We start from the raw sequence: 15,955 nt of genomic DNA, 5'->3' as shown, positions 1-15,955 counted from the left end.
GTCTAGTCTATAGTCTAGTCTATAGTCTAGTCTATAGTCTAGTCTATAGTCTAGTCTATAGTCTAGTCTAGTCTAGTCTAGTCTAGTCTAGTCTAGTCTAGTCTAGTCTAGTCTTCTAGTCTAGTCTAGTCTAGTCTAGTCTAGTCTAGTCTAGTCTATAGTCTAGTCTATAGTCTAGTCTATAGTCTAGTCTATAGTCTAGTCTATAGTCTAGTCTATAGTCTAGTCTATAGTCTAGTCTATAGTCTAGTCTATAGTCTAGTCTATAGTCTAGTCTATAGTCTAGTCTATAGTCTAGTCTATAGTCTAGTCTATAGTCTAGTCTATAGTCTAGTCTATAGTCTAGTCTATAGTCTAGTCTATAGTCTAGTCTATAGTCTAGTCTATAGTCTAGTCTATAGTCTAGTCTATAGTCTAGTCTATAGTCTAGTCTATAGTCTAGTCTATAGTCTAGTCTATAGTCTAGTCTATAGTCTAGTCTATAGTCTAGTCTATAGTCTAGTCTATAGTCTAGTCTATAGTCTAGTCTATAGTCTAGTCTATAGTCTAGTCTATAGTCTAGTCTATAGTCTAGTCTATAGTCTAGTCTATAGTCTAGTCTATAGTCTAGTCTATAGTCTAGTCTATAGTCTAGTCTATAGTCTAGTCTATAGTCTAGTCTATAGTCTAGTCTATAGTCTAGTCTAGTCTAGTAGTCTAGTCTATAGTCTAGTCTAGTCTAGTCTAGTCTATAGTCTAGTCTATAGTCTAGTCTATAGTCTAGTCTATAGTCTAGTCTATAGTCTAGTCTATAGTCTAGTCTATAGTCTAGTCTATAGTCTAGTCTATATTCTAGTCTATAGTCTTGTCTATAGTCTAGTCTCTTTTTATAGAAAATTTTAGAAAAAATTTTCTTTTTATAGAAAATTTTAGAAAAAATTTTCTTTTTATAGAAAATTTTAGAGAAAAATTCTCTTTTTATAGAAAATTTTCCAAAAATTCTCTTTTTATTTAAACATTTGAGAAGATTTCTCTTTTTATAGAAAATTTTCGAGAAAAATTCTCTTTTTATAGAAAATTTTAGAAGATCCAATTTTTCATTAAACGTAAAATATTCTGAAGGTTAAAACAGCACCCTGATATTTTAAATTTGTTTATATATTATTACACTTTTCACACAAACTGTCTCTACAACTAAACTAAGTCGATGGGAACTAAAACTTTAACTGGGAAAAAACTTCACTTTACAACTTAACTGTAAATCAAATGCTGGCTGGCGGCAATGGTTTCGCATAAAAACATAACAATTTACATATTTATTCAGTTAAACAGTTCCATATTTTCCCATTTATTTATGGAGTCCAAGTACACATTTAAGAATTAAATTTATTTTAAAATGCAGGCACCCATTTACAGGGAAATACGTTAAAGTTGAAAATTACTAGAAACCATTAAAACAAAAGGGAGAGAAATCGTGCGTGTTTAGTACAAAAAAATTAAAAAAAAATAATTTCTAAATTCTAATTTGAAATAAAAAAGTAGAAATACTTGAACACTTATTCAACAAGATAACGTGGGAAAATTGTAAAATAAAGTTATTTTTTTTTGTTTTTATTACAGTTAATGCCGAAACGAAATTTAACGACGACATCTAACAAAACAACAACAACAACAAACAAACGATGAACAACAGCTACACACCCGCGCATTTAACAAATCTTAAAATAACACCTCTCGTTAACAACAACTCCTCAAGCCGAACACAATTCGAGACAACAAACACAAATGAACCATGTTCGATCCAAAGTAGACTAGAATCCTCTAACCAATGCAGTACTCAGGATCAAGAAGAGGAGGGAAAGGAGACGTCTACGAAATATCGGGAGGAGGTAGAAGAGGTGTATACCAGTTACAAAACTAGTTGTAATAATAAAAATAGCAATAATAATGTTAAGAAATCTAAATCTGTATATACACAAAATACCAGCGTTGCAAATACAAATATGCCTTTGGACACGATGACCAGGAGGAGGTCGTGGTGTTGGTGGGGCGGCTGTCTGCGACCATCAACAGCGGCTTGTGTTACACTTTTAATATTAACAACGACATGTTCCTTATGTTCTGCCTCCCTATGTGAATCGCAAAGTTGGTGGGATCCGTACAAGGATAAATGTATACCCTGCACTGTGTGCCAGGGCGATATGATACCATTGAGGCCATGTCAAATGCATCGAGACACTGTGTGTGGCTCAATATATGATTTGAAAATTGATTGGGTCGTTTTGTCGAAGACAGAGCCCAATTGGAAGGAGGTGAGTTGATTTGATGACATGATTAACAGCTAAAGATTAATTACAAGATTTGTAATTTATTAACAAAAAAATCTAATTCAGCAAACTTTAATATTACCTTTTTGGCCATTTTTAAACTAATATTGTTACAATAGCATCATTATTTTGCTATTCAGCTCAAAACTATGGTTATAATCTGCTATTTTTATGATAAATATAAATTTTATCAAAATAATAAGTGGAGTACTCAGTTGAATTGGTGATTTATTAAGAAAATACCTCAAACATTTCATTTTAACAGAATTGAGCTAATAAATCTTTGCAATTTAGCAAAGTTATATTATAATTCAGCTAAGATTCTAAGTTTATAATTAGTATACATTACAGTATTTTATGTTTAAGGCAATTCAGCTTGCTGAATAAGACTCTTAAATAGCTGAATTGCAAATATTATTTCAAATAAGAAATATAAATGAATATTATGTTTTTGAAGCCGAATTACATTATTTGTTTAAAATTATGAAATATTTTTGCTGAATTTTAGGAAAATTTTATAGATTTTGCTTTCTGAATACCTATTATATTAAGCTGAATTGTTATATTTTAGAACTAATAACAAAGAAAACTTAATTTAGTTATCTGAATTATTACTTTAGCAGCTGAATTGTATTATTTGTTTAATATTAAGAAATGTGTTTGCTAAATTAAATAAAATGTAAAATTATATAAATTCAACTTGCTGAATACCAATTATATTAAGCTGAATTATTATATTTTAGAACTAATAAAAGAAAAAGTTAGTTTAGAGTTAATTTAGTGAGCTAAATTACGTTTTTAATAGCTGAATTGCAAATATCTTTGTTGAATTTTAAGAAAATTAAAAAATTTTATAGATTGAGCTAGCTGAATAACTCTAAAAGTTTGTTTAGTTAATTTAGTTAATTTAGTTAATTTAGTGAGCTGAATTTTGCTTTCAACAGCTGAATTGCAAATATTTGTTTAAAAATAATAAATATCTTTGCTGAATTTTAAGAAAATTACAAAATTTTATAGATTGAGCTAGCTGAAAAACTATAAAAGTTTGTTGAGAGCTGAATTATGTTTTTAATAGCTGAATTGCAAATATTTGTTTAAAAATAAAAAATATATTTGCTGAATTTTAAGAAAATTAAAAAAATTTATAAATTCAGCTAGCTGAATAGTAGTAACAACCAGCAGAATTTTTTTATTATTTAGTATGTACTACAAACATTTTTTATTTTTTAACAATTTACCGCGCTGAATTAGGTTTTAAATAGCTGAATTTCAAATTATGCTGAAGACCTTTAAAATTAATAAAAAATGTTGCAACATTTTCAGAAAATTACAAAATATTAAAGATTCAGCTAACTGAATACCTTTTATAATCAGTTAAATTACTATATTATTAATAAAATATAGCTGACACTTACTTTCAAGTTAATTTAGTTAGCTGAATTAGGTTTTTGCTAACTGCATTATAAATTTATACAAAAGCAGCAAACTTAATTTAACCCGCTGAATTAGATTTTTACTAGCTGAAATATGTTTTTTTTTTTCAAATTCAGCTAGGTGAATAGCAATAAAAACCTGTTAAACTGTGTTTCTTCTGGCTGAATTAAACATTATAGTTTCTTGCGAATAAGATTTTGTACCACCCTAATAAATTTCAAAATCTACAAAAACAAAAAAACATTATTTTTTGGCATTTCTTAACATTAATTTATTTGTTTTCCTTTTTTCTTCACAGCGACGAAAGTTTGATGGTTTAGATTATGGCTTAGACCACCACCAGTTAACCGCCGAACAATTGCAACAGCTACAGGATGAGGCCGATCCAATGGATTGGCAAACGGCTGCACTCTTCTTGGCTGTTTTGGCATGTCTTTTATTTTTCATTGTAGCCGCTTGTATTCTAGTACATCATATGCGACAATGGCGACGCATGGAACGTAGATTAGATCAAGGTAAGTAAAAGATGTGAAGAGGAGAGAAGAGTTAGGCTTATTATGAAATCCCTTTTTTTGTCTCTATGCTTTGAGTATAATTAAATATTCCTTAAGCATATTAGTAAAAGGCCTTTACAAATACATAGTATGTGAGTGTTTGCAGTAGCACTTATTCGTTACGATCATGATTACGATTTATTTTGTCCATTGGGAACACAATTCTATTTTTTGTATATTTTTTTTTCTTTATAAAGATCACGTTTTATACGTTAAAGAAAACATGAAATTACATTTGAAATTCCAAACATTAATACAAATATGGTTTCGTTATGGTAAATAAAATAAATAAATATACAATTCAAGTTATAATGTACATCTGAATAGTGCAGTAGAGTAGTGCAAGTTAGGTAAACATTAAGAAGTTTGAATTTGGAATAATCGGTTTAAAGAAATCGGTTCAAAAGAAAAAAATTTGTTACATTTCCAGTTAAAAAAAATTTCATTGACAGTTTCTTGATATCAAAAGAAAAATGAGCCGAAGAATAATTCAAAAGAATTTTTAGAATTTTTTTATTATTCCCCATTTTTTGTGAAAATAATTCTAATCTTTTTCTAAGAAATACATAAATTTTGGTTGAAATTATTTTATTATCGAACTTGACTTGTTATTTAAAACAAGTATTTTCAAATACTTGATAATATTTATGAGCTTTAAAGTAATCACAATGTTAGCAACACTTGTAATCCAAAATAACAGTTGCAAGACGAGTGCCATCAATCAGTTTTTAAAACAAAAATAACAACAACTATCAATACCAAAAAAAAAATAAGTAATTCGTGAAAAATTATTGAGAACGAATATTACGAAAAACAACAACAACAACAGAAATGCAATCAGAACAGATAATAATAAAACAGGTCCGAACGGTCGGCATAATTCTCTGAAATATTGGGCAACACGTACACGACACACAGTACGATGAATACCATAATTACGAACGAATATTAATGTCCATTCAATTCAGGCATGGATAATTGAAATTTTTAAATAAAACTAGGACTTAGTGTAATACCTAGACTATAGGTCAGTTTATGGTGTAGATTTGTTTATGGACCACACCATTACTAGTCTATTATAATCGTTCGTCTAGTCTTTCGAATAGTCTGTGTACTAGACTATGAACCAGACTATGAATTAGTCTATGTACAAGGTCATTGACTAAAATATGGACTAGTCTATTGATTTGTGTATGGACTACTTGATTGAATAGACTAGTCTATGAACTAGACTATGAACTGGTCTATAAACTAGACTATGCAAGAGGCTATGACTATGTACAAGTTTTTTGACTAAAATATGGGCCAGACTATGAAATAGTATATGTACAAGGCCATTGACTAAAATATGGACTAGTCTATTGAATGGTCTATGGACTACTTGATTGAATAAACTAGCCTATGAACTAGACTATGAAAAAGGATATGAACTAGACCATGTACAAGTCTTTTGATTAAAATATGGGCCAGACTATGACCTAGTCTATGTACAAGGCCATAGGCTAAAAATATGGGCTAATCTATTGCTTGGTCTATAGACTACCCTATTGAATAGACTAGTCTGTGTATTGACTACTTATTGCTAACCATTAACTAGTTGATTGTAATTGACTAATTTATGGACTAGTCTATGTACTAGTCTATAGACAAGTCTATGAACTAGTCTATGGACTAGTCTGTTGACTTGACTATGAACTATTCTCTTGATTGTTCTTTAAACTAGTCTATTGATAAGTCGATGGACTAGTCTATAGATTATACTATGTACTAGTATATTGACTGTTTCATTATCAACTAGTATATTGATTAGTTGGTGGCCTATTGATTAGACCATGAACTAGTCTATTAACTGCTATTTGACTAGACGATGGTCTATACTATGGTTCGTTGACTAGACTATGAAGTAGTCTATTGACAGTACTTGGAACTAGCCTACTTACAGTTCTCTGAAGTAGTCTACAGACAATTCTTTTAACTAGTCTACTGACAGATCTTTGAACTAGTCCACTGACAGTTCTTTTAACTAGTCTACTGACAGTTCTCTGAACTAGTCAACTAACAATTCTTTGAACTAGTCTACTAAAAGATCTTTGAACTAGTCCACTGACAGTTCTTTTAACTAGTCTACTGACATATCTTTGAACTAGTTTGACCCATGACTAGTCTAGAAAACTAGAACTAGAAAAGTTCATAATACACCTGTCCCCCGATTTGCACGATAGATACGTTCCCGAAAAAATCGTGTAAAACGAATTCAAAAAAATTTGTATGGAAAATCGTGTAAATCGAAAAAATTACAAAAACTGGTATATATAGTATTTTTTTAATATACTTTTATTTGTTTTAATGTGAATAACATAACAAAGCAAACAAAAATAAACAATTCCATTTTATTTAACAACCAAAATAGTTATAAAATTCATAAAACTTAAAAATTAAATGCAATACAAATTGGAGAAAACCCAAAAATATACATACAAAAATATTATGAGCAAAAAATCAATACATAGGCCGTTAAGCAAAAAAATAAGTTATATTCAACCAAGTTCAGTATATGTACCTACATAATCGAGGAATTCCCTTTTAAACATCGTTGATTATTATCGTTATTTTTAAAAAACTGTTAAATAACCTGTACAATTTTAGTATTTATGTTGTTTAAGTACATAAACGGGAAATTCCCTTTCTAATGCTATTATTAATGTTGCCAGAATAATATTTATTATCTGTATTTTTAATAAAATAGTTAAATATCAGTAAATAAATGTTGTTTTAGTTATTTATTTACAATAAATTGTGTCGAAAGCTTGTTTTCATTTAAATAAAAAAATCGTGCAAAACGAGGTATTTTTCATCCCTCGATTTACACGAGAAATAAAAAAATCGTGTTAAATCGAAATCGTGCAAAACGAGGGATAGGTGTATTGTAAAAGTACTTCATATAACGTTTTACAAAAAGTACTATAGTATTAAATTTTCCATGTCTGTTTCAATCATTATTCTTCCCTTTGTTTTGTTTATTTGTTTTTGGGATGAGTTGGGTGCTACTGTGTGAGAGAGTTAATGGGTATTTGTGGCGTTTTCTGCATACAAAGTGAATTTTACCCAAAAAAACAAAAAAAATATATCAGTCGCCTTTCGGAATATGTTTACTTCCAAAATTTCTGTATTTTTCTTACTTAATTATGCATATTGTATTGTTTTTGTTATATTAATATTTGTTTTCTTAGTTCGTGCTCATTTCTGTGTTGTTTGTTTTCCCGCCTAAATGCTTATTATGAAAAAAAAGATGAGAGAAAAAAGCATATTTGCATGCATACATTACAATAAAAAAAGAAACTATCAATTCTAATCAGTCTGTCCTTGGAACTGATAAATATTCATGTTATTTTTATACATATTTTAATATTTCTATATTGTCGTACATTGTTTTAAAGAGAAAAACAAGAGTGACAAGATCGGCAAAGACGAATCTTAGAGACCCTGCAAGCAATACAAAATTTTCACAAGATCCCTAAAAGGCAATTTGTTTTGCTTAAATTGAGTTGGTCCAATCAAATCTCTTACAGCTACATAATAGATTGATTAACTAACAAATGGTCGCACCTTCTAGGGACCTGAGAAGAAGGACATGCATACATATATGTATGTATAAGTATCTATTTACATATAAGTTTTTATTCAGAATATGTATTTACAAAGAATACAATTTCAGAAATTACTAACGATATATAGCGTTTGCAGGGTCTTCAAAATAAAGTACATATACGTTGTTCATAAGAATTCTTCATAAACAAGTGTTTCTTTCTATCTCAACAGATTTTTTAAACATGGAATATCAGCATAAACAAACACCAACAACAACTATAATAACATTAACTACAATAACAATAAACATTAATAATATGCTTTTTGCAGAGTTGGAGTTCATTTGTTAGTTGTTTGGTTATTATTTAAGACTACTAACGAGCCATTGATGATGAAAGATTGTAAATGAGAGAAGACGGACTTGGGTCTGACATGACATTAAGAAAAACAACAACAATGTTAGCATTAACTCATAATACAAACATAGACAATTGAACAAAAAAATTAATATGTATTCTAATACAGGGTCTATAAAGGAAAATGAGAATAAAATTCTGCAACTTAAAATAGTTTTAAATAAAAAAAGAGAATTTTCTTGAAAATTTTAAACTCATTTAACTATTCTTCTGAACTACAAAGTTTTTCTTGTTCGGTCATAAATTATGTTAGAAATTCTAGAGTTAAACAGCTAAACAAATAAAATCTACTCTATGTAAATGCATTTTATGATAAAATGTTGTGGGTGGTAATATTTAAGCCAATTTTGTCTTGATGTTTGTTAAAGAATTATTAATTTTTACACCCTACACCCCAACACCTCTTCATTGTCATTATTACTAAAAGTCTTAAATGTTTTTACAAACTAAATCTAGTTAAAAAGAAAAACATTATAAAGATCACACAAATATTTTTGGGCTGACTGACAGACATTGTTGTTGCAGTTTGTTTTTCTTGTCAATTTTATGTTTTTTCTTTCAGTCTTTTTTTTTTTGGTATTCAAATTTTATGGGTGTCGACAACAACGACAACTGAATAAATCCCTGGACAATATTTATTGTTTTTTGTTGTTGTTTTAAGTTTTCTGATTTCTTTTTTTTGTGCGACTTATTTTTTCAACAGTTTTTGCCAAATACAAAATTTATGACATTTTGAAGACACATGTTTCTTTAGCTTGTAACTTGTGCCTGTTTCTGTGCTTTTTTCGGCTATGAGATCGATGTTGTATATTTGATTAGAATTTCTTCAGAATATGTATGTTCGATTGCTTGATGATCGAGCGGGTGTGAGTTTTATTAATGATTGATGTATTGCTAGTAATCTTTAGTGTAGATTTGTATCTTAAATTCAATATTTTATTGGTTTCTAAATTTATATGTTTTTAACATAAACATTCTTTGCAGGCAGATTTGGTTAATTCTGTTTAAATTTATGGCATTTTCTTGAGAAAATTTGAAGGTTTTCCTTGGTGTATGATAAAATTACATATAATGAAACAAGTATGTAGATAGATAGATAGATAGATAGATAGATAGATAGATAGATAGATAGATAGATAGATAGATAGATAGATAGATAGATAGATAGATAGATAGATAGATAGATAGATAGATAGATAGATAGATAGATAGACAGATAGATAGATAGATAGATAGATAGATAGATAGATAGATAGATAGATAGATAGATAGATAGATAGATAGACAGATAGATAGATAGATAGATAGATAGATAGATAGATAGATAGATAGATAGATAGATAGATAGATAGATAGATAGGATAGATAGATAGATAGATAGATAGATAGATAGATAGATAGATAGATAGATAGATAGATAGATAGATAGATAGATAGATAGATAGATAGATAGATAGATAGATAGATAGATAGATAGATAGATAGATAGATAGATAGATAGATAGATAGATAGATAGATAGATAGATAGATAGATAGATAGATAGATAGATAGATAGATAGATAGATAGATAGATAGATAGATAGATAGATAGATAGATAGATAGATAGATAGATAGATAGATAGATAGATAGATAGATAGATAGATAGATAGATAGATAGATAGATAGATAGATAGATAGATAGATAGATAGATAGATAGATAGATAGATAGATAGATAGATAGATAGATAGATAGATAGATAGATAGATAGATAGATAGATAGATAGATAGATAGATAGATAGATAGATTGATAACACTTAAAACACTACGCTATCTATAAGGATCTGGAATATGATCCTTATACGATGGTATTTTGGAAATTCTCACGAAGCTGAAGGCTATAATTAATGATAAATTTTAGATAAAAAATTTAAATACTATTTCAAGGTGGATTACAGAATCTTTCTTTAAAATCTATAACAGATATTGTAAAAGAAGATATTGTTAAAACAAAATTCTGTTTTAATTCAATCTAAAACCGGAAATACAGTTTGATAATTATCATTTTTAAATAACCAAAAATAAAAAAACGACAAAAAGGAATGGCTTAGAAAATATTTCAATACAAAACTATAACAGGTAAAGTCACGTATTCAATGCATAATATCTTTTAAGGCTGATGAGATATACAACAAAAATTAAAACCAAAAACATGAATAAAAACAAAACTAAAACAAAATGTAGCCAAAAACTAATAACAAAAAGTACAACACTATTAAAACAAATAACAACTTCCGGTATCCTAAAAAACATATCTCTAATAAGGGTAAAATACAACAACAACAAAAAAAAACTATTTAAAATATTTGGAATAAAAAAAACTAAAAACAAAAATATTCAAAATTAATGTCACAAATGTGGTGTCGTTTGTAGACATTTGTCATAAATTTTGAAAGGAATGTGTGAATGAATGTATAGCTGACGGATTGACTGTATAGTAGGCAAGTGTGATCAATGATGACGTTCTCTATACAATTCATTGATTCTACTTAGCTATTTAAAGAAATAAATAAACCCCCTTTTTAAGAGTTTTTTTACGTTGTATTTTATTTTCAGCCATTTTTGTTTAATAATGAAAAATCATTAATTCAATGACAAATATAGATTTATATTTTTATTTAAAACTTACTTTTGGATATCATGCAAGTGTATTTTTTCTGTTATAAATTATAGCTTATCCATTCATAAAAATTTATAAAAAAATGTTCTTTTATGGTTAAAACAAATGAAAAATGATTTTGCAATTTTTTGCTAAATTTTTCTTTTATAGAAAATTCATAGAATTTAAATGTGTTTACACAGTTCATTATATGTTTTTTTATTGGCCATATACATTTATATTTCATTCAAAAGATAAATAGTTAAACAAATGAACTCTTATATTTAAACGTAAGAGTTTATTTCTTTAAATAAACTTCCTTTTCTAAATTACTGAAAACAAAAATAACAAAAACTATACAAAACATAAGAAAATTTTCTATATTAATAATAAAGTGTTTAAACATTTGCTATAAACAATAATTATTCTTATTAACTTCAGCTGAAAAATAAATTCTAAAGCAATTTGTGTTGTTGCTTTGTTTTCAGCAGATTCTATTTTGTATCTTTGAAATTCGTTTTTGGTTTTTATACGAAAAAACAAATCTTTTTAATGTATACATTAAAATCACTTTATAGTTGTTGTTGTTGTTATTTGAGGAAATTTCTTAGAGGAAATCAGGGCAGCAAATAGAAGAAAATTTGTATAAAACATAAACAAGAAAACATTTATATTTGGCCTAAACGTATTAAGAAAGGAAGTACTTTTTTTGTTTTCTATTCTTGAAATTTTTAGAAATTTTTTTTTTCTTTATGGAAAATTTTTATACTCCATTAACCAGGAATTTGATTATTGACTAGTCTACTGACCAGTTTAGGGCCTGGTCCAAAAGCTAGTCTAAGGAATAGACTTTTGAAAAGACTATGGACTACTCCATGGACTATTTACCAGAGGATGAACTGATCTGCTGACTAGTCAGTGAACTTGCCTATGGACTAGTCTACTGACTAATATATTGATTATGGTCTAGTATTTTGACTAAACTAATGACTAGTCTATGACCTAATCTGTTAACTAGTTTATGGTCTAGACTGTAGACTATTGTATGAACAAATTATTTGGGACACATTTGATATTCAATTTGTACATTAAATCTTAGGTTAAAGTTTTACGTAATATAAACGTAAAAAGTTTTGTAGCATCAATGACACGACGAAATGACAAAAATACTAATTCGGCCTGAATCGTTATATTTACGTAATTTTCCTAAATAAAACGTAAAATTTCGTATCATTAACGAAACTTTTCATTGCATTAACGTAAAAGACAAGGTTAACGTAAAAGTTTCATTGGGGTTACGAAGCGTTTTTCTTTCAGTGTAGTCTTTAAACAGATCTATTAACTAGTCAATTGATTAATCTTTTAATTAGACTGAGTACCATTTTATGGACTAGTCTATGAACTAATCTATTGACTAATCTCTTGATTAACTTAAGGACTTTTCCATGGACTAGTCTATAGAATTATCTATCGACTATAGTATAAACTGGTTTATTTTTGCGTTACTTTTTACTAGACTATTTACAAGTCCAAGGACTAGACTGTATACTATTCTATGAACTATATTCTATAGACTAATCTATTAACCAGTCAATGGGCTAGATTAAGGACTAGTCTATGAACTGATCTGTCGACTAAATTGACTAATCTGTTAACTATTTAGACAATGGATTATATTGAGGACTTCTCTGTGACCTGATCTGGTAACTAAATTTTTATTAGACTATGTACTAAACTGTGGACTATTACATGAACTAGTCTATTTAATAATATATTAACTAGTCAATGGACTGGACTAATGACTAGACTGAGGACTATTCTATGAATTAATCTATTAAGTAAAGGTTTTACTGGACTATATAAAAGTCCATGGACTATTATGTTGGCTACAGAATGAACTAGTCTATTGAGTAATGTATTAACTAGTCAAAGGACTAGACTAATGTCTAGACTGAGTACTATTCTATGAACTAATCTGTTTATTGATTTATTAACTAGACTGAAGTCTAGTTTATGATAAGTTTGTTTACTAAACTTTTGACTAGACTCTTGTCAAATCTATGGACTAGACTCTTGACAAGTCTATGGACTTCTCTGTTGACTTCCCTATTAGACTGTGGTCTATTCTTTTGTCTGGACTAAACTATTCACTAGACTGAAGGCTATTCTAACGACTAATGAGTATTAAATAGACTGGGGACTATTGTATGGACTAGCCAATTGACTAGACTAGTCTATGGACTAGACCATGGGCAGTCTATGGTTTAGTCTGTGTTCTATTGACTGATTTGTTGACTAGAAAGAGTTCTATCTAGTAGTGCGGTCAAGGTCCCCTGGGTTCCAATTAAACTTTTATCAAGAGAAGTTAACATTTAAAGCTTGAAAAGGTTCGATTAAGATCGTTTCATTTATTTGTAGTTAAAATATAACAAACCGTTACATGTTATGACCCCTGGGGTATCATAACCACAATAGGTAAAGTATACTATTAGAAGTATTAAAACATTCAAAGGGATTTGAAAACTTGAATGCAAAGTGGTTATTTCTTAATAGTTTACTAATAAATACTAGTTCATAGACGATCGATAAAATAATTGAAATCGGCTGTTAAAACCCCCTTGGATCAAATGGTTTCATTCCACCGCCTATTTTTTTTCTAATAATTTCTTTTTAAACATTTCAAAAGTTTATAGAAGAATGTTTCAACCTGGCACATAATCAAAACTAATGAAGTGCGAAAATTATTATAAAACATACAACCAATTAAAACCACAAAAAAAAGAGAAAATGGCCAAACTGCCCCTGGCTGTTTGACTAACTGACTGACAGACAATTGGGCATTTGCAAAAATAACATGTGTTTAATGTTAAACTCTATGAAAAATATTTATAGCTGTAGTAATGTTTTCTTTTTTTTTTTATTTTGCAGTTAACTATAAATAATATTGATTTATTGAAAATTTATTGGATTTCTTTCTCTTACAGATGTCGAAGAACTTTCAACAAAACTCATGGCCAAATTGGCCGAGGTACAAAGTTTAGAGGGTGGTACATTCTTTATTGGTAATGCGGATGCTTTAAGGATACCAACGTCAACAGCAGCATTGACAACAGCAACAACATTTCATCAACCACAACATGTTATGTTGCCAGGTGAGAAGAGATTGTTTTTTTTATTTAGTTTAAAGAGGAGAATGGTGGAGTCAAATATTTAGATGTTTACGTAAATTAATAATATGTTAAGGTAGATCATTTGAATAATAATATAGTTGCAACAACTAGATATTGAGTGCAATGATCATAATATGGCTGAATTTCTTATAATAATTTAAGAACACTTTATAAATGTAGAGGAAAGGTGCAATTGAATTGAAATTATAATAAATCTTTTGCAGGTATTTTTTTTCTTCCTCCTAAACAACTTGCTGCAATAACATTTTACACATGCAACAAGTATGATTGAAAAAATCCCAGAAAAATAAATACTTCCCAAAAATAGACAGAAAAAATCTGTTTAAAATTCATGGGTGTGTATTTTTATAGAAAATCCATTGTTTAGCACTTCAAGAAAAAAAGATTTAGAAAAGAGAATCTAAAATAAAAAAGACACTTCAAACTCTGTTGTATATTTACAAAAAGATTAACATACAAATACAAGATTAAAATAAAACTCAAGTGGGTTTAGGGAACGAACAAAAGATATACATATATATAAATAAAAAGTGTCTAATGAGTTTCGTTGGGGTGTAACAATGTCCGTCCTTCCATCTGTCTGTCCATCCATCTGTGTGAATATGTTCCTGGCGGGATACTTTCGTTGTTTCTTAATATATATTTTTTTAAATTTAATCTTTTTTCAAGGTTTTCTTAAGAATTTACAAATCTTTATTTTTGCTTGTGATCAAGAGATTGTGTTAGTGCATCTTGTTGTGGTAAATTGTTAAATTGTCACCAAACTCAGCATGTAGCTCGTTTTTTTTGTTTGTTTGGTCTGATGGACTGATGAGTCTGACATACTTGAAAATTTCGTTTTCTTGCTGTCACAATAAATAGAATATTTTCGAGTGGCTAGTATTTGATCCAACATGAGTATGATGAGTTTTTAAACAAGCTTTATAACATGCTATTTTAGAGGGGAATTTTTATAAAGATTTTCAAATAAGAATTTTTTTTTGGAATATCAATTAAAATGGAAAGAAATTGTCAAAATTTTAAATAGATTTTATATAGACTAGTTCAGAGATCTTTCTATGAATTAGTTAAAAGACCAGTTCATATACTAGTCCAAAGGCTAATCGATAACTTAATCAATAGATTAGTTCAAAGACTATTTCATGATTACTTGATGTCAATAGAATAGTCAATGGACTAGTCGATATACATATATTCGAGAAAACTATTCCAAAGGCCAGCCAACATACTAGTCCATAGACAAGACCGTTGAAAATTTTATAGTCTAGTCCATAGACTAGTCATTAGACTAGCTTATATAATATTCCATACACTAATCCATAGACTTGTTAATATACTAGCAAATATACCAGTTCATAAACAAGTCAGCAGATTAGCTCCTTGACTAGTCTATAGTCTTGTCAATATACAAGCATATTGTGTACATACTAGTCCATACACTTGTCAATAGTCCAGTAAATAGACTAGTCCATGGACAAGTGTATAAATAATACTAGTCCATATATTATTAGTCAAGACCTATCAACAGACTAGTCAATAGAATAGTCCACAGACTAGTAAATAGACTGGTCCTTAGACATGTCAATAGAATAGTCTATAGATTAGTCAACATACTACACCAGAGACTAGACAATACACCAAGTAGTTAATATACTAGTGAACAGACTAATCAATAGATTAGTCCATAAACTAGTCAATAGACTGATCCATAAACTAATCCATAGACTAGTATATAGACTGGTCGCAGACAAGTCAATAGAGTAGTCTATAGGATAGTCAACAGACTCCATAGATTAGCCCATAGACTAATCAAAAAAATAGTAA

The 15,955-nt window shown here is 28.7% G+C and overlaps 1 protein-coding gene across 1 annotated transcript in view; it reads left to right on the top strand.

The window, feature by feature from the left end:
* The window catches only part of LOC119602235 (tumor necrosis factor receptor superfamily member wengen), a 45,893-nt gene that overhangs the window by 24,515 nt on the left and 5,423 nt on the right, over positions 1-15,955 (top strand). The window contains exons 2-4 of the mRNA XM_037953642.1: positions 1,600-2,291; positions 4,039-4,255; positions 13,925-14,092. Of these exons, the coding sequence (XP_037809570.1) occupies positions 1,662-2,291; positions 4,039-4,255; positions 13,925-14,092 (1,015 nt within the window). The 5' untranslated portion in view covers positions 1,600-1,661. The remainder of the gene's footprint in view (positions 1-1,599; positions 2,292-4,038; positions 4,256-13,924; positions 14,093-15,955) is intronic.

This window comes from Lucilia sericata, unplaced genomic scaffold (genome assembly GCF_015586225.1).
Source record: "Lucilia sericata isolate MDLA Ls3-8-SP2 unplaced genomic scaffold, ASM1558622v1 Contig000216F_arrow, whole genome shotgun sequence".
Taxonomy (NCBI): domain Eukaryota; kingdom Metazoa; phylum Arthropoda; class Insecta; order Diptera; family Calliphoridae; genus Lucilia; species Lucilia sericata.
This window is presented reverse-complemented; position numbering and strand designations above follow the sequence as displayed.